The sequence below is a fragment of the Homarus americanus genome, unplaced genomic scaffold (assembly GCF_018991925.1).
Source record: "Homarus americanus isolate GMGI-L3 unplaced genomic scaffold, GMGI_Hamer_2.0 scaffold32550, whole genome shotgun sequence".
Classification (NCBI taxonomy): Eukaryota; Metazoa; Arthropoda; class Malacostraca; order Decapoda; family Nephropidae; genus Homarus; species Homarus americanus.
Window position 1 is genome coordinate 567,989 of NW_024734754.1, and position 22,012 is coordinate 590,000.

General features: G+C 39.9%; 1 protein-coding gene across 1 annotated transcript in view; it reads right to left on the reverse strand.

Annotated features, from left to right (window-relative positions):
* LOC121870485 overlaps positions 1-22,012 on the reverse strand; it is a 131,505-nt gene that overhangs the window by 85,663 nt on the left and 23,830 nt on the right. The window contains exons 2-3 of the mRNA XM_042372318.1: positions 18,588-18,882; positions 16,658-16,718 (exon numbers count right to left, since the gene is read on the reverse strand). Coding sequence (XP_042228252.1) covers positions 16,658-16,718; positions 18,588-18,882 — 356 coding nt within the window. The remainder of the gene's footprint in view (positions 1-16,657; positions 16,719-18,587; positions 18,883-22,012) is intronic.

Sequence of the window (22,012 nt, forward strand, 5' to 3'; positions counted from 1 at the left end):
ATTATTATTATTATTATTATTATTATTATTATTATTATTATTATTATTATTATTATTGTGTTTGTAACCCCTGTAGGTCCTCCCTCCTACGACACCGTACTCACAACTGGGATCTCTCTACCTGCTCTTCCTGATCCCCAGAGCGACAATCGGCGCCACTTGGAGATAAACGTATGTTAATTATATTGTTATTTTCTTTTGTATTTGTGGATAACTTATGTTTATTTGTTACTTGTGGAGATCTGGCCTTGTGTCTTCCTTCTCTCTCTCATTTTTTTTCATGTTTTCTGTTTTTCGTTTTCATTTTCATTTTATATAATTCTCTTTGTTTATTGCCTTTACCATGTCTTTTTTCTCTTTTTTCTATATTTTTATCTCTCTTTTTATCTCTTTTCGTTCTTTTCATTTTTCTTCTTTTTCTCTTTCTCTCTTTCTCTTTCTCTCTTTCTCTTTATCTCTTTCTCTCTTTCTCTTTCTCTCTTTCTTCTTCCCCCTCCTGTCTCTCATATGTTTTACTCTTGGTCTCTATCCCTTGTAACCTTTTAGTCTAGGCCTATATCACTGGTACCTTGTTAATATAGGCCTAAGAATTATCCTATACCGCAATGGTAATCACTGAAGGAGTTAGATTTACCAACACGAAGTTCTAAGTTGTCGAAATTTTGCCACGTTATAAAATAAATCTTTAGTCACCTCAGTTTATTTCACCTGATAATTGAAAACACTGACACTGAACCTAACCTAACCTAACCTAACCTAACCCTTCCAGGTATCGCAAGAGAGTTTAATAATCATGTGAAATAAACCGGGGTGTCTATTCTTCAGGTAAATTCCACCCAAAAACAAAACAAATGCATGAACTATTTATCACAAGGCAACAACAAGGGAGGGTAAGTTTAATCGCGTGTTTCCATGGCTGAGACGGCGACGAGGTGGTACAAACGCACTTTCGTCAATTAGGGCGTAATTTCCGTCGACAAGTTGTGAGTCAGACGGCCATATGGATGTTAGACGTTTAGCATTTTTCATCCCCTTGAGAAGTCTTTGAGATTTAAGTGTCTTTCGTTTACAGGAGGAAGGAAAGGGAGGAAATTGGAGGGTGTAGGAAGAAAGAGGAGGTAGAGAGAGGTAATGAAAGAAAGAATAAGATGGAAATGGAGAGAAGAGAGGAGGGATGAGGATAGTTAGATGTAGGAGAAGAAGGAATGAGGATAGTTAGATGTAGGAGAAGAAGGAATGAAAGAATAGGATTAGGAGAAGGAGGTGAAAGGAAAGAGCAAGAGGAGGAAAGGAAAGAGCAAGAGGAGGAAAGAAAATAAAGAGGTGATCGGGGGGGCTGTAGAGAAAAAAAGATTGATGGAGGAAGGAGAAAGGAGTGAGATATGGGAAACAAGAAGGAGAGAGAGAGAGAGAGAGAGAGAGAGAGAGAGAGGTAAGTATTTACAGACAGATCACACCAGATAATGACATTTGCATAAAACAACAGCAAGTCCTTCTTTTATTTCTTACTTTGCATTACAAATTGGCCGAGCGGAAGCGAGACAAGGGGGGGCCGGTGGTGGCTGGGACGCTTGGCGGGGGAAAACCGTGAGACTTTCCCTGAGTGTCGTCCATGGCAGGGAAAAAAAATACATGGGGAGAAAGTTGAGGACAGGGGAAGGAAGGGGGTGGGGTGGGAGGGGGCGGGGAGGAAGTTTGTTTGGTGTCTTGAGAGTAAAGAATACGTCTTCTGAGGCGGTGGTGGCGTGGTAATTGTTGATCCTCACTCTGAATATTTCTTTTCTTCTTCTTTCATCTCATTCTCTTCCTCCTTCTTCTTCTCCTCCTCCTCCTCCTCCGTCTTCTTTTTCTCCACCTCCGTAAAAATACTGATTGTGATGTGGTGGTTATGTTGGTGGCAGTTGTGGTGGTGGTAATATTGCATCAACCAACCTGTATCCCCCATCAACCACCACCATCACCATCAAACCACCACCATCACCACTCTCCACCAACCACCACCATCACCATCAAACCACCACCATAACCACTCTACCACCACCACTACCACCATCACCAACCACCACCATCACCACCACACACTCACCACAAACACAAGACGTTCCACCCACCCACCATCACACATATGGAGGTCACACACACCCTATTGCAACCTGTTGATATGTTTGTCTTACTGTTGCAGACGTCGTAAGAGTTGTTGCAAGCTATCATTACCTTGAGACACGATATACAATACTTATGCTGAATGAGGCGTACATGCATAACACGTTCAGTTGCTCTTATTCATTAATTATATTATTTAACCATTCTTTTAAGTTATTCATTGGTTCTTATTGGCATTCATTATCTCTTTGTTCGTTTTTGTTTTTGTTTTTTGTTTTTTATTTGACTTAGTGTTTTACAGGCGTGTTTTTTTTTAATTAATCTTTTTTTCATTGATTCGTGTTTTTCGTTATTGTATTTCTTATTTTGTTTCTTATTATACCCCCTCATTACACCCCTAATTATACCCCTCATACCCCCTCATTATACCCCTAATTATACCCCTCATTATACCCCTTATTATACCCCTCATTATACCCCTAATTATACCTCTATTATAAATTCTATTATACCCCCTAATTATACCCCTATTATACCCCCTCATTACACCCCCTAATTATAATTTCTCATACCTCCCTCATTATACCCCTCATTATACACCTCATTATACTCCTTAATATACCCTCATTATACTCTTTTAGTGAGGGGGTAGAGCAATATTTTGATCAATATTCACCCATCTGGTACACATTACATATTGATCTGTGTTGGTGAGGGGTATTGATGCCACCATTATATACAACCAGTAACAGTGCCAACAATACTGGCACTGTTACCGCCACCAACCTAACTATCACCACTATTACCACCACCATTTAAACTACCACACCACATACCCAGTTACCAATACATCACCACCACCACCACCACCACCACCCAAACTACTACTGCCACTACCTAAATAACCACTATCTCATACTACTATCACAATCCACCACCACCCAAATTACCACAATCACCACCCTAACTACCACCACCACCACCACCACCACCCAAACTACTAACACCAATCAAACTACCACCATTAGCCACATTACCACCAGCAACAAAAATATTATAATTACCAAAATCACAACCACTACTCCTATTACCACAATCACCCCCCTCTACCACTACTACCTGCACTACCACCTCTAATTCTTATCACCACTACTACCTGCACTACCACCACCCTTGACTACCACTACTACCTGCAATACCACCAATCCTGACTACCACTACTACCTGCACTAACACCAATTCTTGACTACTACTACTACCTGCATTAACAATGCTCACTCCTGACTACCACTACTACCTGCAATTACAACCACCCTGACTACCACTTCATTACCTGCACTACCTCCAATTTCGACTACCACTACTACCTGCACTACCACCACCCCCGACTACCACTACTACCTGCACTACCACCACCCCCGACTACCACTACTACCTGCACTACAACCACCCCCGACTACCACTACTACCTGCACTACAACCATCACTATCATCATCACCACTACAACGATGACCAATTCCCTTGATTACGATGGTATTGTACTCAAGGGCTCAGGTCATTATATACAAGGAGTTAAATCTTCATGTTCAAGGGATTAAGTCATCGTACTCAAGGGGTTAAGCCATCGTACTCAAGGTGTTAACCCATCGTACTTAACGGCCTTAAACCATCGTACTCAAAAGGATTATAAAAGACCTTATCCCGTTTAACAATCAGGTGTTAGTTATATCGAGCGCTTTACCTTAATTCCCTTTGGTTCATCTCCTATGTAAATATCTGAGTAATGAACACCCAACAATGATATATTTCAGAATATCTTCCCCATGTTATCAACTAGTCTCTCTCCAAGCATCTCACTCGGCTTCTTCTGCGAGTCGTCTTAAGAGATCTTGGTGAAAAAAAAAAGATGAAAATAATTCGACAAACCACGTTATACAAAGCAATTTACACGAATTATGCAATCATACCAGCCATTATCGAATTATAGAGAATTATACAAACCCCACAGCTGCTCATTCGACATTAATTTGCATGTGAATGAGGCAACGGAGCGTCCGCCATGTTTATATTTGACTGTCGTTTCCTCGTGCCCCAGTGTGTGTGTGTGTGTGTGTGTGTGTGTGTGTGTGTGTGTGTGTGTTAAAACTTCATTAATATTTTTTTCGGTTTTTTTTTATACCGGACTTTTTTTTTTCCTTCATTATTTCTACATAATTTTCCGATTTGTTTTTTTTTAATATGAAGAATTTGATTTTTGACATAAATTAAGGGATATTTTTCTCCTTATTACAAAAATACAGAAGAAATTATAACGTATTTTGAAACCTTTTCCAAATTACATGAACTACAGTAAATTCGCAAGTGTTCAGTTAATTAGTTATCACGTACACGGACATAATGTAACGTAATTAATCCGAAATGAAATGGAATACTGTTAATAGATATATAAGTCATTGTTAATTGTAGACCTCGAGCGTGTACGTGTAAGTTTATGGAATATCTCTTGTCCTCGTGTTCGGGTCTGTGTTCGGGTCTGCGTTCGGGTCTGTGATCGGGTATGTGTTCGGGTCTGTGTTCGGGTCTGTGTCGGTGTGTGTTCGTGTCTGTGTTCTGGTCTCCCCCCCCCCCTCACCTGACCTCATTACATTCTTAAAGAAATATTTGACTTCTTTATTCAACACACAATTCTTCCTCCCTCCTGCTGAAGATTTTTTCTGAAAGGTTTAAAAATTATCACGATCAGATTCTCATAACTCCAAAGAGGAATTGGTTGATGACTTGTACACACACACACACACACACACACACACACACACACACGCAAGTCATTTTCATTTTGAGTTGCACGCGGATCTGTTTACAATATGTGCAACCATTGTGTCAACGTTGTTTTGCACTATATGGCACCAAAGTGATGAATTGCAGTAAGAGTTACGATTGAATCCGAAAGGGAACTCTTGACGCCCCTACGCACCCCCTTCCCCCACCAGAGCCTCCACACGCACCCTCACGCCTCTACACGTCGCCCCACGCCTCCATAAGCACCCCTCCCCCCACGCCTCTACACGTCTCCCCACGCCCTCCGCATCCCCCCAAAAAATACTAATGTAATTTCATCAGTATTAATCGAATCAAAGCCGATATTACATAATTACTTGTTGTTACCTTGATCAGATTTTGCTAATTAGTTACAAAAGGTAAGATTACATTGGATTAGTTATGTTGACATTGAGCGATATTTTTTTAATTAAGTAAACTCCCCAATATTTTATAGTGTTTATAAAAAAGGAATTTGGTCAAAAAGGAGATTTATAACGTAATCCTCTTTGTTTAGTGTAACAGACATACACATGTATACACACACACACACACACACAGTTACATGCACATATACAAACACATATTAGCACTATTTACATTGTTACAATATGGAATACATTTTACCATATCGTAAATAAGTTTGTCCATATGTCGTTATTTTTGTTTTTGCATTTCCTCCCTAAAATACGAGAGTGTTTGTTTTGTTTGTATGGGAGTGTGTGTGTGTGTGTGTGTGTGTGTGTGTGTGTGTGTGTGTGTGTGTGTGTGTGTGTGTGTGTGTGTGTGTGTGTATGTGTGTGTGTGTGTGTGTGTGTGTGTGTGTGTGTGTGTGTGTGTGTGTGTGTGTGTGTGTGTGTGTGTGTGTGTGTGTGTGCGAGCGATTTTTTGGGGTCATTAATGATAAGGGTGGTATTTAAGTGACGTTAAAATTCGCTAAAATTTAAGTAATATGAATGAAAATTATGACGCGGGATATTTATTATTTGCTGTGAAGTTTATTTTTTACTTTGTTTGTTTTTTTATTTTTATTCAACAATGTCTAGTTGTTTAGGTGACCAGATACATGAACACATAGACTCACCTGTATATATTTCTTTGTTTGTCTATTTGTGTTTTAATTAGTTATCCTCAGTAAATATTCAGCCTCTTTCTGTCTGTCTGTTGTCTGTCTGTTTTTCTATTCGACACTTCAATGAAAATTTGAGACGAGGAATATAATGGTCAGCAAAATATTACCCCAAAAGTCGAAAGAATTAAGGTCTGGAGACGGGGGGTGTAGGAACAGGGGGGTTGTAGGAAGGGTCTGGGGATTGTCTGGGTTTGTCGAGATTGAGGTTGATGATATAAGGGTTAGGGGCAATTTTAGGGGTTGATGTTGTCATTAGCAACTATCAGGGGTTATCGGGATTGATATTGATGTTATAAGGAGTCAGGGGCAATTATCAGGGGTTGATGTTGTCAGGCAATTGTCAAGGGGTGGTGGTAAGTCGCTTAAATGTGGGGGGAGAGGGTGATATACCACAGTACTATTCAATAATGGATTTTAATTTGCACGTGTTACGAGAATTTTTTTTTTACACGGTTTCTATTCAATATTAACAGTCATATATACGGACAAGAAATGCAGTTTGGCCTACATATTTTGGCTAGGAAAAAAAAGCAACATGAATGGTTATTATCTATGAATATACTCAGTCGGTGGTGTGTGTGTGTGTGTGTGTGTGTGTGTGTGTGTGTGTGTGTGTGTGTGATAGGGGGTGAGAGAGGACAATGGGATTAAGAGAAAACAGAGGAAGAGAGAGAGAGAGAGAGAGAGAGAGAGAGAGAGAGAGAGAGAGAGAGAGAGAGAGCAGATCTTGTGTTACACGCTCGGTCAGGGTAAAAAATACATTAGCCATCGCTCGAGGATACTTCATTAACCATCCTTCCCCATCCCCCCCTCCCTCCATTCTACCACCCCTCCATTCTACCACACCCCCCTCCCTTCTACCACCTCTCCTCTACCCCGGGTCGCATCTTCCCCGGGTCGTTAGCGGAAGGTTGTTAAGGAGTCGTATTCATCAAATGGGGGTCAATTAGGCCACGAGAGGGAGAAAAACAACTCGTGAATTACTTCCTCCCAGAGAGACATAACAAGTATCTTGATTAAGGAAGATGTCTTTAGCGGAGATATTGATGTAAGAGTAGACAGGTAAATATTTTAATTGGGATGAACAGGTAAATACGTAAATTAGGATGAACAGGTAAATACGTAAATTAGAATGAACATGTAAATACGTGAATTAGAATGAACATGTAAATACGTGAATTAGAATGAACATGTATATACGTGAATTAGAATGAATATGTAAATACGTGAATTTGAATGAACATGTAAATACGTGAATTAGAATGAATATGTAAATACGTGAATTAGAATGAACAGGTAAATACGTGAATTAGAATGAACATGTAAATACGTGAATTAGAATGAATCGGTAAATACGTGAATTAGAATGAACATGTAAATACGTGAATTTATAATGGACAGGTAAATACGTGAATTAGAATGAATAGGTAAATACGTGAATTAGAATGAACATGTAAATACGTGAATTAGAATGAATAGGTAAATACGTGAATTAGAATGAACATGTAAATACGTGAATTAGAATGAACAGGAATATACGTGAATTAGAATGAATAGGTAAATACGAATTAGAATGAACATGTATATACGTGAATTTATAATGACAGATAAATACGTGAATTAGAATGAATAGGTAAATACGTGAATTAGAATGAACAGGTAAATACGTGAATTAGAATGAACAGGTAATTGATACATGGGGAAGATGTTCACCCGTATGTATGAATGATTAGTTAAATATAATACTCAGGAACGATGATGATGACTTAGTCTTTTCATGTAATTTTGATTCTGGGAAAAAATTTAATACGCTTACTCAGGAAAATGTTGAGATACAGAGGGAATTCGTCAAGTAAGTTCAAAATACTCAAAATACTCATAATAATTAAGCATACGATACTCAAAAGACCAAAGACCCTTACCATACACTTACCATAGTCAGGAAAACCTAGAAATGCATTTATGATACATAGATAAACCTTACGATAGGTATACGATATTCAGGAAGACCTCAAGATATTATAACGATACACGTACTTGCTTACACAGCTATTGTAAATTTAAAAGTATTACCACTTACTAAAATTGCTAAAAACAAAATTGAAAAAAAAAATCATGTTTTACGGAGTTCATTACAGTGAAACGGTAAAGTTAGATTTAGTGTTGAATTTTATCTGTTTTACTCAAGCTGTAATTAATTGAGGTGGCGATGAGATGAGTGTCGAGTCGTGTATTCATCTTCTTCTTATACCCAGCACGAGGACTATAGCTATCACCTTGTTTTGATTTTTTATGTTTGTTTGTCTCTCTTTCCGTCCAGGGTGTGGGTGTAGGGGGGAGGGTTTTGTGTGTGTGTGTGTGTGTGTGTGTAAGGGATACAGTTGTTATGTTGTCTTAATGTGTGTGTGTCTGTTTGTCTACATAATGGTGTGTCCTTTACGCTGATCTGCCTTAGCACTCGAGGGGTTAAAGTCCTTTGTTCATTAGTTTAAGTTATTCTGATTACAACTACTGGAGGAACGGACATACTAACGGACGGACGGACGGACAGAGAACATATATTGAGCCAGACTTGACAAAAATCCTCTCTTCCTATTTCCAACTTAACCTAACCATTTATCTATAAAGTTTCATTTGTTATTTAATCAATTTTTGTTGAGTTACTCATTCGTTTTATTTTTTCTCGCTTACGTTATTTATTAATTTTTGTATTCATTCCATCTTTGTTTTATTTCTTGTTCTTTTAACATTTCTTTCGATAATATCAAGATTCTGTTTTGGGGTTTCATTTGTTTTGTTTTGTTGTTTGCTTTTATTTGCCTTTTTTGCCCTTTTGCTATTTTTTACTTTGTTTCCCTTTTGCCTTGTTTTGCTTTTTATCCTTTTTGCCTTTTTTTGCATTTTTTTTACCCTTTTTTGCCTCCCTCAACCCCATGTTATCTTATCTAATTCTTCCTTTGTGTCTCTCATGCGTATATAATATATATTTAATGTCTCAAACTAAACTTACATTATATACCTGTTTCACGAGTAGATAATTCAGCCTTAATGTCTCACAAAGTACATAATTTCTCATGTAAAATTTTCCCGACTGAGACAAAGAAATACAAAAAAAAAAAATCCCTTGCATGGTTCACTCAGATACATAATTTCCCTAAATGTCTCACGAGTACATAATACAGTGTCACGCAAGTACAGTATTTTCCTCTCCCCTTCCTCCCCCTCCTTCCTCTCCCTTCCCTTCCCTTTCCGCCCCTTTCTCTAGTCTTCTTTCTCCTACTCCTCCTCCACCCCCTCCTCTTCCCCTCCTCTCTCCCCCCCACCCTCAGAGATTTCAAAGATTTTTTCCAGATTACCTTAAAAATACATAAAGTACCTAATTATCCCTCCTAATTACTTTACTAAACACTGTACATCATATCGCTATGTTGTCGAAAAAAATTATATATTCCTCCGTGTATTCAGTAACTCAAGTCGAGATTACTAGCCTAAGAAAAGAAGTAATTTATTCTTTCCTTCTTGTAGAGTTGATTACATACGCTACTTCCTTCTTCTGTTTTTGCCTTATTGTTCATTAGTTAAAGTCAGTGTTTATCACCGACTTCCCCTCTTCCCTGATTACTATCTGTAATGTGATCAGTGTGTACGTGAGACGTAGAGAGAGAGAGAGAGAGAGAGAGAGAGAGAGAGAGAGAGAGAGAGAGAGAAAATTAATCAATCATCTTTTGTTTTTCTTTTCATTCTAATATTTGTCGTCAAACTTTTCTATTTTTTTTTAAATCAGAATTTGTAATTTCATTCACAAACACTAATACAGTGCCGGATACACAAGTACAGTGCCGGGTATACAAGTACAGTGCCAGATATACAAGTACAGTGCCAGGTATACAAGTACAGTGCCAGATATACACGTACACTGCCAGATATACAAGTACAGTGCCAGATATACAAGTACACCTGTACAGCAAGTCAGGTATACAAGTACAGTGCCAGATATACACGTACACTGCCAGATATACAAGTACAGTGCCAGATATACAAGTACAGTGCCAGATATACAAGTACAGTGCCAGATATATAAGTACACCTGTACAGTGTCAGGTATACAAGTACAGTGCCAGATATACAAATACAGTGCTAGGTATACAAGCACAGTGCCCGATATACCAGTACAGTGCCAGATATACAAGTACAGTGCCAGATACAAAACACAAGTACAGTAACTACCAAATATTGACACAATACCAGGCGACGAATTCTAAACCTGGATATTAACTTAAACTCTCCTTCGACACAGTAATTAACCCGTTCATATTAATCCAGTAGTACTACATAGTGGTTTATAAATAACCTCTCACTATGAATAACCAACTAACAATGATTCTACGTTAAATTATATAATATTTAACATAGTATCACTTCTCTCTTGCTGTAATGTTATTTTTTCAGTGTTATATTGATTATTCTTGTAAGGATAAAATAGCCAAGGTAACGTTTCTGACTAAAAGGTTGGCTGATTATCTTCATAGTAAATTAAACTATAGTGAACTATTGTTTCTAGCGCAGGTATAAACGTTATGTTTCCCCAGGACGAACACCGTATTTACGCCTTGAACATTTCTTTCTCCGGTCATAGTTTCACTTATTCCTTTCATCACTACGAAGATCTTACAGTCATACAGTCATACAGTCATATAGTCATACAGTCAAGAATAGTCATACACCCATACACTTACACTCTAATACACTCATACAGTCACACAGTCATGGTCATACACTCATAGCTATACAGTCTTACAGTCACAGGCATACAATACACTCATACAGTCACAGTCATACAGTCACACACTCATACAGTCAACAGACTTTAAAACTCACACCAATTAACCGGATTTTCTATCAAAAACATTAATCATAATCTCAAATTTCTCGTAACATCAAAAAAAAGTTATTAAGCTGTTCTTATACGTATAATCTAATGAAAATACTCCATATAGTTATTTAAAAGTAATCTCTATACCTCATCATATTCACACGTAGATTAAAAAATAAATGTCACCCAAGGGAGTTAGTTATAAATTAAAAGCTCATTTTGTCTGGATTACATGAAGGCTTATACACACCGCTGTTGCTGTTCACGTATCTCGGGCACTTTACTGATGAGACTTATGGTAGGATTATCTTAGCCAGATCAGTGCAGCAGCCAATATGAAAAAAAGGAATTAACAGAAGTATGCCATTAGCGTCACCCCAACCTAACCGGATCGTAGTGTAGGTCTTCGAATATTTGACTGAGATAAGAGGTAAATTATGAAGGACCAAGTATTAGGCCTTGATCGACGCCACTGTCCAGGGAGAACTTGTGTTGTGGCTCTGTTTATGTGTTAAAATTGGTATTGACGGAGTTGCCCTTGTGATTTGTGGTACTGAGGTGCCCTATGTATACACTACACTATTACAGTGATATAAGAGTTATCTAGGGATATATATATATATATATATATATATATATATATATATATATATATATATATATATATGTGATCTGATAATCATGCTGCTTTCTGTGTAATTCACATCTGTACTCAGTCTGTACTCCCCTGAAGATGTGAATTCTGCACGATAGCTTTGGGAACTTTTAGTTTTCTTCTTTTCCTTGTATATATATATATATATATATATATATATATATATATATATATATATATATATATATATATATATATATATATATATATATATATATATATATATATATATATATATATATATATATATATATATATATTTATTTTTATTTTTTTTATTTTTTTTATGAATTGGTTCCTTTCATGTAATCAGTCGAGTATGACAAGCCGTTACTGTACCTGTGTATGAGTCATCAAAATAATCGTCGTAAAAGGGTCATGACTTTTCATTACCAAAGAGCATGAGTGATGAGGAGATACATCAGCGCCGCCTGGACTACTGTTGCAAATATTGAAATACTATTTCATGTGATCGAAAATGTAGTCAGTAAATGTTTGAATGAAAATGAAAGAATTTGTAAAAAAAAAAACAAGAAAACGAAATTCCAGATGCCAGGTTTACAGGTTGGGATGTTAAGCATATTGCACTGTGAAGTATATTGTAGGTGTCAGCAGGGAGCTTTCGCACGTGTGGCGTTGAAACATATCCTAAAGATTATTTAAAATTATGTTAAGATAGTTACTGTGAAGCAAATCGCATATAAATACCATGAACCCTATTAGCTAAGATGAAACACGTCAGGATGCTTACCCACCAAAAAGTCTAGATACTTTAAAACTTGTTAAGAATAACTACAAACTCTTTACCTGAGATAAAACAAATCTAATTTATAAGACAAAGTGATTAATTAGGTCAGATAATGTTATTTGATTAGTTCTATTCGAAGATAATTTGACCCCGCAGTCTCTACTCCAAGTGTAAACAAAGTGATTCGCGCGGCAGTATCCTAAAAATTCCTGCTCAAATTTTCAAACCGTATCTTCAACATTTTACACTCAATCTATCTCCATCACCACACTATACAACTCACGTCACGTCACGAAATAGTAAGATGAAACGTAATCACCAGCATGAAATAATAACGTCGGTATCATAACAAACTTGAGAGAGAGAGGTAAGGTATGAAGATGGTGATGAAGGCTGGCAGGGGGTGTGTTAGGTGACGGCCCTCTCCTGTCACCAGCCCGACGCGCCACTTCGTCTTAGTTGTTTTAATTCCCTGTCTGATGAACCGATCATCTGTGAAATGTATATGGCTGATTCATTCGGCCATTAGTCTTTCTTTCTTGGCTGGGTTATCTCTCTCTCTCTCTCTCTCTCTCTCTCTCTCTCTCTCTCTCTCTCCATTTTATATTATCCTTTACTTCTTCACCATATCTTCTTTCCCCCTTTTCCCCTTTTTTCCTCCCTCTATTTTCTTCCTTTTTCTTTTCGTCCCCTTTCTCTCCTTCCCCTTTCCATCTTTTCCCTTTTCTGTCCGCTTTCTTCCCTCCCCTTCCTTTCTACTCCCTAATCTTTCCCCGTTCATCCTTCGTTTTTTTCTTAAAAATTTCTTCCCGTTCTTTCTCCTTTTTCTTTCCCTTTCTCTCCTCTCCGTTGCTCTCTCCCTTTCTCTCTGGCCATTTCTTTCCCCCCTTTCTCTCTTTCCTTCCCCTTTCTATCTCGTAACACACCCCAAAGTCTCCTATTTAGAGATATATTAATTATGACACAACTACCACCGGGACGTGTTCATTGTCGCCTTAGATTTCAGGTGTCGAATTAGGCTCTGAAATAAGTCCCAGTGGTGTCTGAATTACACACTGGTGATTCATCTTATTGATTGGAAATAAGTGTGTGTGTGTTTGTGACTGTCGGTCTGTCTGTTTTAATGTGTGAGTGTGGGTTGGCGTTGTGGATATGTGTTTGTGTGTGTGTGTGTGTGCGTGCGTTCGTGTATGCTCCTATCAGTGGAGTTGATTTTAGGTTAGGTTAGGTTAGCATCAGACAACTAATTGGTGGGGTACTTTGTGACGCCATGGAGGGAAATGACCAATCGGCACACACCATGCCCACATTCACGTGTATTTTGCCCATTTATGGTCTCTACGCTGACCGTGAATCACTGTTGGCTTGTGTCCACACCCCGGCGGTCTAGATCAGTCGCTCGTCCATCTCCATTATCGCCTCTGTGTTACGCATATACGCATCCATTACGTCATAACGAGGCAGAAGAGGAGTAATGGGTAATTATCATCTCTCTTGAAGGGTCAGCTACCTTAAAGGGTTTAATATGGCTCCCCTTAATCACCCGTCTTTAAGGTAATGAGATGTGTTTGACCTCCCTTAATTACCTTTTTTTAGTCTAGCTAGATATCACCATCTCCCTTAACTTCCCCCTTAACGCTTAGATAACCAGCTATACCTTTCCTAAACATCCTAACACTACTTGGGGTTAGGTTTCGTTTGGTTAGGTTAGGTTAGCATTAGGTTAGGTAAGGTTAGCATTAGGTTAGGTTAGGTTAGCATTAGGTTAGGTTTAGCATTAGGTTAGGTTAGCATCAGGTTAGGTTAGGTTAGCATTAGGTTAGGTTAGGTTAGCATTATGTTAGATTAGGTTAGAATTAGGTTAGGTTAGGTTAGCATTAGGTTAGCACTAGGTTAGCATTAGGTTAGGTTAGGTTAGCATTAGGTTAGGTTAGGTTAGGTTAGGTTAGCATTATGTTAGATTAGGTTAGAATTAGGTTAGGTTAGGTTAGCATTAGGTTAGCACTAGGTTAGCATTAGGTTAGGTTAGGTTAGCATTAGGTTAGGTTAGGTTAGGTTAGGTTAGCATTATGTTAGATTAGGTTAGAATTAGGTTAGGTTAAGGTAGGTTAGCTAAACGTTAGAGTTTGTAATCATGTGGTGAAATAAGCTGGGCTGGTTAAACTTCAGGTTATTGAATATCAAGAGGCGTGGAAATAATAATTGTAATTTATAGATATCGTGCCATCAAAATGAAGTTTTTAATTGTAATGATTTATGCGGCCTCGTACCCTGTCATAATTGTTGTTTATGATCTGTGTGTTAAATTTCAAGCTGATTTTAGATGTGTGTGTGTGTGTGTGTGTGTGTGTGTGTGTGTGTGTGTGTGTGTGTTTTGGAATTTGGTTACCTTTATCTTGATTGCCGGGACATAATCCAAGTTAATTTAGCTTAACTTAACCTAACCTAACCTAGCTTAACCTAACCTAACCTAACCTAACCTAACCTAACCTAGCCTAACCTAACCTAAGCTTCTGGAAATAAACATCTGATGCCTTACTGCTTACTTTTGAGGTACACCTACACTGTCTAGGTATATATTGGAAACTGTATACCTGCACAGTCTTAATACACCCATTGCCTGTGTTGTCTATACACAGGTAAAACCGATTGTAAATTTACTTGATAATTTTACTGAATGAATAGTTTTATTATCAACCTAACTCACCAACTTAACCTAACTTAACCTAATCATCTTAACTTTTAGCTAGAAAATATAACCTAAACTAACTGACCCGTAATAATAATAATAATAATAATAATAATAATAATAATAATAATAATAATAATAATAATAATAATAATGGCAACAAAATGAATAAAAACAACAATAATAATAATATCAATAACAACAACAATAAGATAATGAAGCATATTTAGTCTTTATTTTAAAATATCGTCGAGTGAAGCAACAGGAGTACCGCCAAGAACAAGTATCAGGTCAAAGAGTAGTGAGGATTTAGAGTGATGGGAGATCGTCTTTAGGCCAGGGATCAGGGTGAGATAAAGGTGAACATTCTGAGGCGGTGTGGTTGTCGAGTCGGCACCCTTAAGTCAATTAATTCGACAAGTGATCCCTTCTCCCCGACCTCCAGCTGTAGAAAACGAGGCGGAGAGCCAGCCGTGTTACCTTGTCAAAACACTGATGTATCACCTCTCTCTCTCTCTCTCTCTCTCTCTCTCTCTCTCTCTCTCTCTCTCTCTCTCTCTCATATCGTTCCCCTTCATTTTTTATCTCCCGTTATCACTCTGTCCTTGTCTGTCTGTCTGTTTGTTTCTCTCTCTCTCTAATAATGTACAGGTGTGTGATGCTGTACCTTGGAACACCGTCGAGCTGTTCTGTGCTGTGAAAAGCGAGTTAAAGTGTGATATACCTGATAGATCACATTAGATTGGTTGTGCAAAGGAGGGAGGCCTGGAGAGAGAGAAGGAGGGAGGGAGAGAGAGAAGGAGGGAGGGAGGGAAGAAGAGAAGGAAGGTGTGAAGGAGGAACGGGGAGGGATGTAGGAGAATCAGGCAAGGAAGGAGGGATGTAATGAAAGTATAGAAAAAGGAAAGGAGGAAGGACGAGAGCGAGGGAAGAAAGGGTGAATAAGAAAGGGAAGGAAGGGGGTACAAGAGAGGGAGGGATGATGGAGGGGGGAAACTATAAAGGGCGGGGGTGAGGGAGTGAAGGAAATATTGGATACAGAACAGGAGAAAGAAATGGAGGAAAATAAATTGAATTAGGAAAAAAAGGAGAAAGAGGGAGGTAGGGAGTGAGGCTAGATGGAAAAGAGAAACAAAGAGAAATAGATAACTCGACAAAAATAAAGACAGACACTCAGTATTTTAGTCAGATAGAGAATGAAGGTCAAACGGGACACAGACAGACAGACAGACAAAATAAAGCCCTTTAAAAACACATTTCTTTCGTTACCCTTGAAGACTACATCAGCCAGCCCTCATCAGCCCCTCAGCGGACACAAGAGGCCCCCCCCCCACCTCTTGCCCTCACCTTCTTCCAGCTCCTCCCCACGCCCCTCTTCCAGCTCCTCCCCACACGCCCTCTTCCAGCTCCTCCCACGCACCCTCTTCCAGCCCTCCCACACCCTCTTCCAGCTCCTCCACGCCTCTTCCAGCACGCCCTCTTCCAGTTTCTCCCCACGCCCTCTTCCAGCTCCTCCTCACGCCCTCTTCCAGCTCCTCCCCACACCCGCATTCAGCTCCTCCCCACTCTTTCCTCCAGCCCCTCACTAGACCCTTCCTTCCTCACGTATCTGGAGTAACATTAAGACAGTAACACTTACGTTAACGTTGACGCCTGGAGTGGTGAAAGTCGTCTTGGGTTTCGGCTTCTTGAACAAATATCTGAAAAATGAGAGAAATGGGTCATTGTTAGTTAGGATCTCTCTCTCTCTCTCTCATCGTTAACAGATACACCTTGCAAGTTAAAGTAGTAAATATCTTCTCATCATCATTTTTTCAATCATTTAGAATGTCAGTCAACCGATTATTGTCATGACCACTTATCCTGAGGACGAGCCAAGTCATGAGACAGTCTCTTAACCCATTTGAACCCTAGTGAACCCCAGTGGATATTAATAGTGTGTAATGGTACTTTAAATTGAGTGAACCCCATTGAACCAAAATGAATCCTAATGAACCACAGTGAACCCCAATCGACCATACTGAAGATGATGACTTAACCACCTCAGTACATTGATTTAGCCCATTGGATGATATATCTTGACTTCTTGAGCACATTGACTTAACTTCTTGATCGCGATGATTTAACCCCTTGATTATAATGTCATTTTACTTAAGGAAATTGGTTTAATTATTCACACAGTTAAGACGTTCTCACTTAAGGGAAACTGTCATCATACTCAAAGACAATACGTCATTCTCTAAGGGTTAAACCATCGTCCTCAAAGGGTTAAACCATCGTCCTCAAAGGGTTAAACCATCGTCCTTAAAGGGTTAAACCATCGTCCTTAAAGGGTTAAACCATCGTCCTTAAAGGGTTAAACCATCGTCTTTAAAGGCTTAAACCATCGTCCTTAAAGGGTTAAACCATCGTCCTTAAAGGGTTAAACCATCGTCTTTAAAGGGTTAAACCATCGTCCTTAAAGGGTTAAACCATCGTCCTTAAAGGGTTAAACCATCGTCCTTAAAGGGTTAAATCATCGACCTCAAGGGGTTAGTAATCAATTTAGCATACGTCTTTCGCATAAGAAAAAATAAATTATGAAAGAAAAAATTAAAATAAATAAACATATATTATAGTTTGAGTTACTTAATTTTTGTTTTTTTTTTGCTTTATGGATGACTCGTTGTCGTCTAGAGGAAAGATTTATTATTAATTATTTAAGTATTAATTGGTGATAATCATTTTAAGAGGACTACCATAACAAATAACTAACAGCCATTTCTATGTTATTTTTTGTCTTAGTTCTGACTGTCATTTTAGCAGTTGCAACAAAAGTGACCGTAAAACAATTATTAATTTTTAAGACGTAATGAAATAACTATTATTTTTTATTATTTTTTACGGAAATTTCCTAAAAAATAATAAACAAAAAACAAGTGAGCATCGTTGTCCTGACCACAAGTTATATATATTGTCAGTCCCAGAATTTATAACACTTCATGATGTTAATGTGTTTTGAGCGCCGTTTTATCTCGTTAATGCATTAGGTTAAACAGTTAATTTAACAGAGTAATTTTTTTTTAAATAACAGCGCTTAGCAGTGTTAGTATTATGCTGGCAGTAGTCTCTCTATAAAGGAATTTGTTAGATAATTTTACAAAGTTAGTTAACAATTAGTTATTACTTGTTAATTTGGCTCTGTGTTTTTTACTATACTGTATATGTGTGAAGTATGTACCCGGTAAGTTAAAATAAAATAGAAGTCTCTCTCTCTCTCTCTCTCTCTCTCTTGGGAATGTGTTTATATACTGCATCCAATATCGTATCTATGTATCATAATGTTCGTGTTTTAGTTTAGTACTGCAGTCCGGAAAATAGTTAATTAGTTGATAAATAATGATAAGAATGATAAGAATAATTAACAATACTAATAGTAATGTTAAAATAATAATAATAATAATAAAAATAAAAACTGACAAATACTCATTAACAGCAATACAAACTCTGTCAGTGAGTGAGTGAGTGAGTGAGTGAGTGAGTGAGTGAGCAATCAATCATAAGAGCTACCTGACGAAACTAGAACTTACCTGTAGAACTCTCTGTCGTCCTTATACCACTTGACGGAGTAGAGAGGGTCAGTGCCACCATTATACTGGCACTCTAACTGGGCATCTTCACCACGGAACTTATAGACTGGCACTTCAATCCCGTAGAGTGTGAGGTGCCTGTTGTTACTTCTACTCGACATGTCATGGTGACTCCCAAGACCCATGTTATTTTGGTTCACGGTGTGGGTCATACTGGAGGAGGTGGATCCACTTCTGCCCATGCCTATTATACGTTGAGGTTCAGGACCCACACTGAAGCATGACCCCTGGTGACCTGGTGGAGAGAAGAGAGGTGATTGGTGAAGATTCGATTCATTGGTGGAGTGATTAATTAATTATCAATTGGTGGAGTATTAAAGGTGGTTATTGGAAAAATTGTTGGAGTAATAAGCATTTGTTGGATTGTTGGAGAATTGGTGGAGTAATAATCAATTTGTGGAGTTATAGTTGATTGGCGGAGTGTTGAAGGATTGGTGGAGTAATAATCAGTTAGCAGATTGTTGGAGAATTGATGGAGTATTGAGGGGTTGATGGAGTAATAGTTGATGGGTGGTGTAGGAGGATTGATGGAGTAACAATCAATTGGAGAAGATTCAATTGATTGGAATGGCAACGCATTAATTGATTGGTGAGATATAAATAGATTAGCAAAGCCTTAATTGATTGTTGAATCATCAGTGTGTGTTAACAAAGTCAAGAGTTAAACTCGATCAATGTACTAGCTAAAATAGGCCTAGAAATCTAATTTTAGGCCTAGGAATCCAATTTTAGGCCTATACATCTAATTTTTGGTCTAGGAAGTCCATTTTAGGTCTAGGAATCCCAATTTCGGCTAAGAATTCCATTATAGCAATCCAATTTTAGGCCTAGGAATTTTATTTTAGGACCAGAAATCCTATTTTGGGCCTTGGAATCCCATTTTATGCCTGGAAGTCAAAAACTATTCTTAAACATCGATGCGCAGACCTAGAAATGTCACTGGGAATGCCGCTTTAGGCTTGAATAGTTCATTTTAGGTTAGGTTAGGTTAGGTTAGGAAGAGTCGAAAATAACCAACATACTAATGACACTACTACAACCACCACTACCATCTCTACCACCATCACCACCGCTATCTCTACCATTGCCACTACTACCACCACCTACGCCAATACCACCACCATCACTAATTACCACCTCTACCACTATCTACCACCACTATCACCACCACTGCTACCATCACCTCCGCCACTACCACCATCATCACTACCACCACTACTGACGCCACCAATATGAAATCGAGCCGAGAAAATTATCAAAGGCACCGACAAGGCTACCCCCACCCCCTACCACCCCTCACACCCCCCACCCAACCCCCCACCCCTCACACGTCATCCCCACACGTCACTAATTACGGACGCATAACGTGCTTAGCGGACAATTTTTGTTGTTGAGGCTAATCGTTCAGTAATATAAAATTACCTCTCTCTCTCTCTCTCTCTCTACTCTCTCTCTCTCTCTCTCTCTCTCTCTCTCTCTCTCTCTAGTTATATTTTTAGAACTAGACGTGTAAAGTGTCCAGATTTATACACCGATAAGCTGGGACATACAAGTTTCGTCCTTACTGAATGTCCGGGGTTACCACTGTCTTGTGATGCGGAACACACACACACACACACACACACACACACACACACACACACACGCTGATATCACACTACTGTCTCGTGTGTGTGTGTGTGTGTATTGTGTGTGTGTAATATTCAATGTGTATTATAGTTTACCAAGTGGAAGAACACGTTGTTGGAGCTTGCTTGTCTCTAGTGATACGTCCTACTGTCAGTGGTGGTGGTGGTGGTCAGTTTAGCCTACCTGTGCTACCTGTGCCACCACCACCTGTGCCCACCACCACCACCTGTGCCCACCACCACCACCACCTGTACCCACCACCACTACCTGTACCCACCACTACCTGTACTCCACCACCTGTACCCATCACTAACTGTGCCAATCCACCACCTGTGCCCACCACCACCCCCACCACCTGTGCCCACACCACCACCTGTACCCACCCACCACCTACCTGTACCCCACCACTACCTGTACCCACCACCACCTGTACCCACCACCACCTGTGCCCACCACCACCACCACCTGTGCCCACCACCACCTGTACCCCACCACCACCTGTGCCCACCACCACCTGTACCCACCACCACCACCACCACCTGTACCCACCACCACCTGTACCCACCACCACCTGTACCCACCACTGTACCCACCACCTGTACCACTCCACCCACCCACCACCTGTACCCAATGTGTACCCACCACCACCTGTACCCACCACTACCTGCTTCCCACTACCCACCACCACCTGCACCCACCACCACCTGTACCCACCACTACCTGTACCCACCACCCTGCACCCACCACCGGCCTGCCTGTACCACTGCCTGGCACCCACCCACCACCCACCACCTACCTGTACCCACCACTACCTGTACCCACCCCCACCACCACCTGTACCCACCACTACCTGCCCACCACCACCTGCCCACCACCCACCTGTACTTACCACCACACACCACCACCACCTGTACCCACCACTACCTGTACCCACCCACAGCTCCCACCCACACTACCTGTACCCACCACTACCTGTACCCACCACCTGTGCCTGTACCTGTACCCACCACTACCTGTACCCACTAATTACACCCACCTGTACCCACCTGTACCCAACACTACCTGTACCTGTCCACCCACCACCTGCACCCACCACTACCTGCACCCACCACTACACTGTACCCACCACCACCTGCACCCATCACCACCTGCACCCACCCACCACCTGCACCCACCACCACCTGCACCCACCACTACCTGTACCCCACCACTACCTGTACCCCACCACTACCTGTACCCACCCCACCACCCCTGCCCACCACTACCTGCACCACCACCACCTGTACCCACCACCACCTGTACCCACCACTACCTGTGCCTACTATAGATTGAGCCCCTACTTTTTACCATCTCTCCTGTCATCCCTCCCTCACTCACTCTCCCACACATCTCCCTCAATCTCCTACACACCTCCTCACTCAGGACTCCCCTCACAGGTAAGGAGAAGTTCAGGAGTTTGTGTTCGTCGGTAGTGAGGATTACTTGTCAACTACAGCCGCCCAGCTAACTCTCACCTGAAGGACACACACACACACACACACACACACACACACACACACACACACACACACACACACACACACACACACACACACACACACACACACACAGAGCACCAATGGAATGCATCAATCAGTCGACTTTTGGGAATATTGGAGTAAAATTATTCTATTTACTTTTTCTCTCTGTCTCTTCTTTCTTGTTTTTTACCTTTTCACCTTTTTTTATCTGTTTTT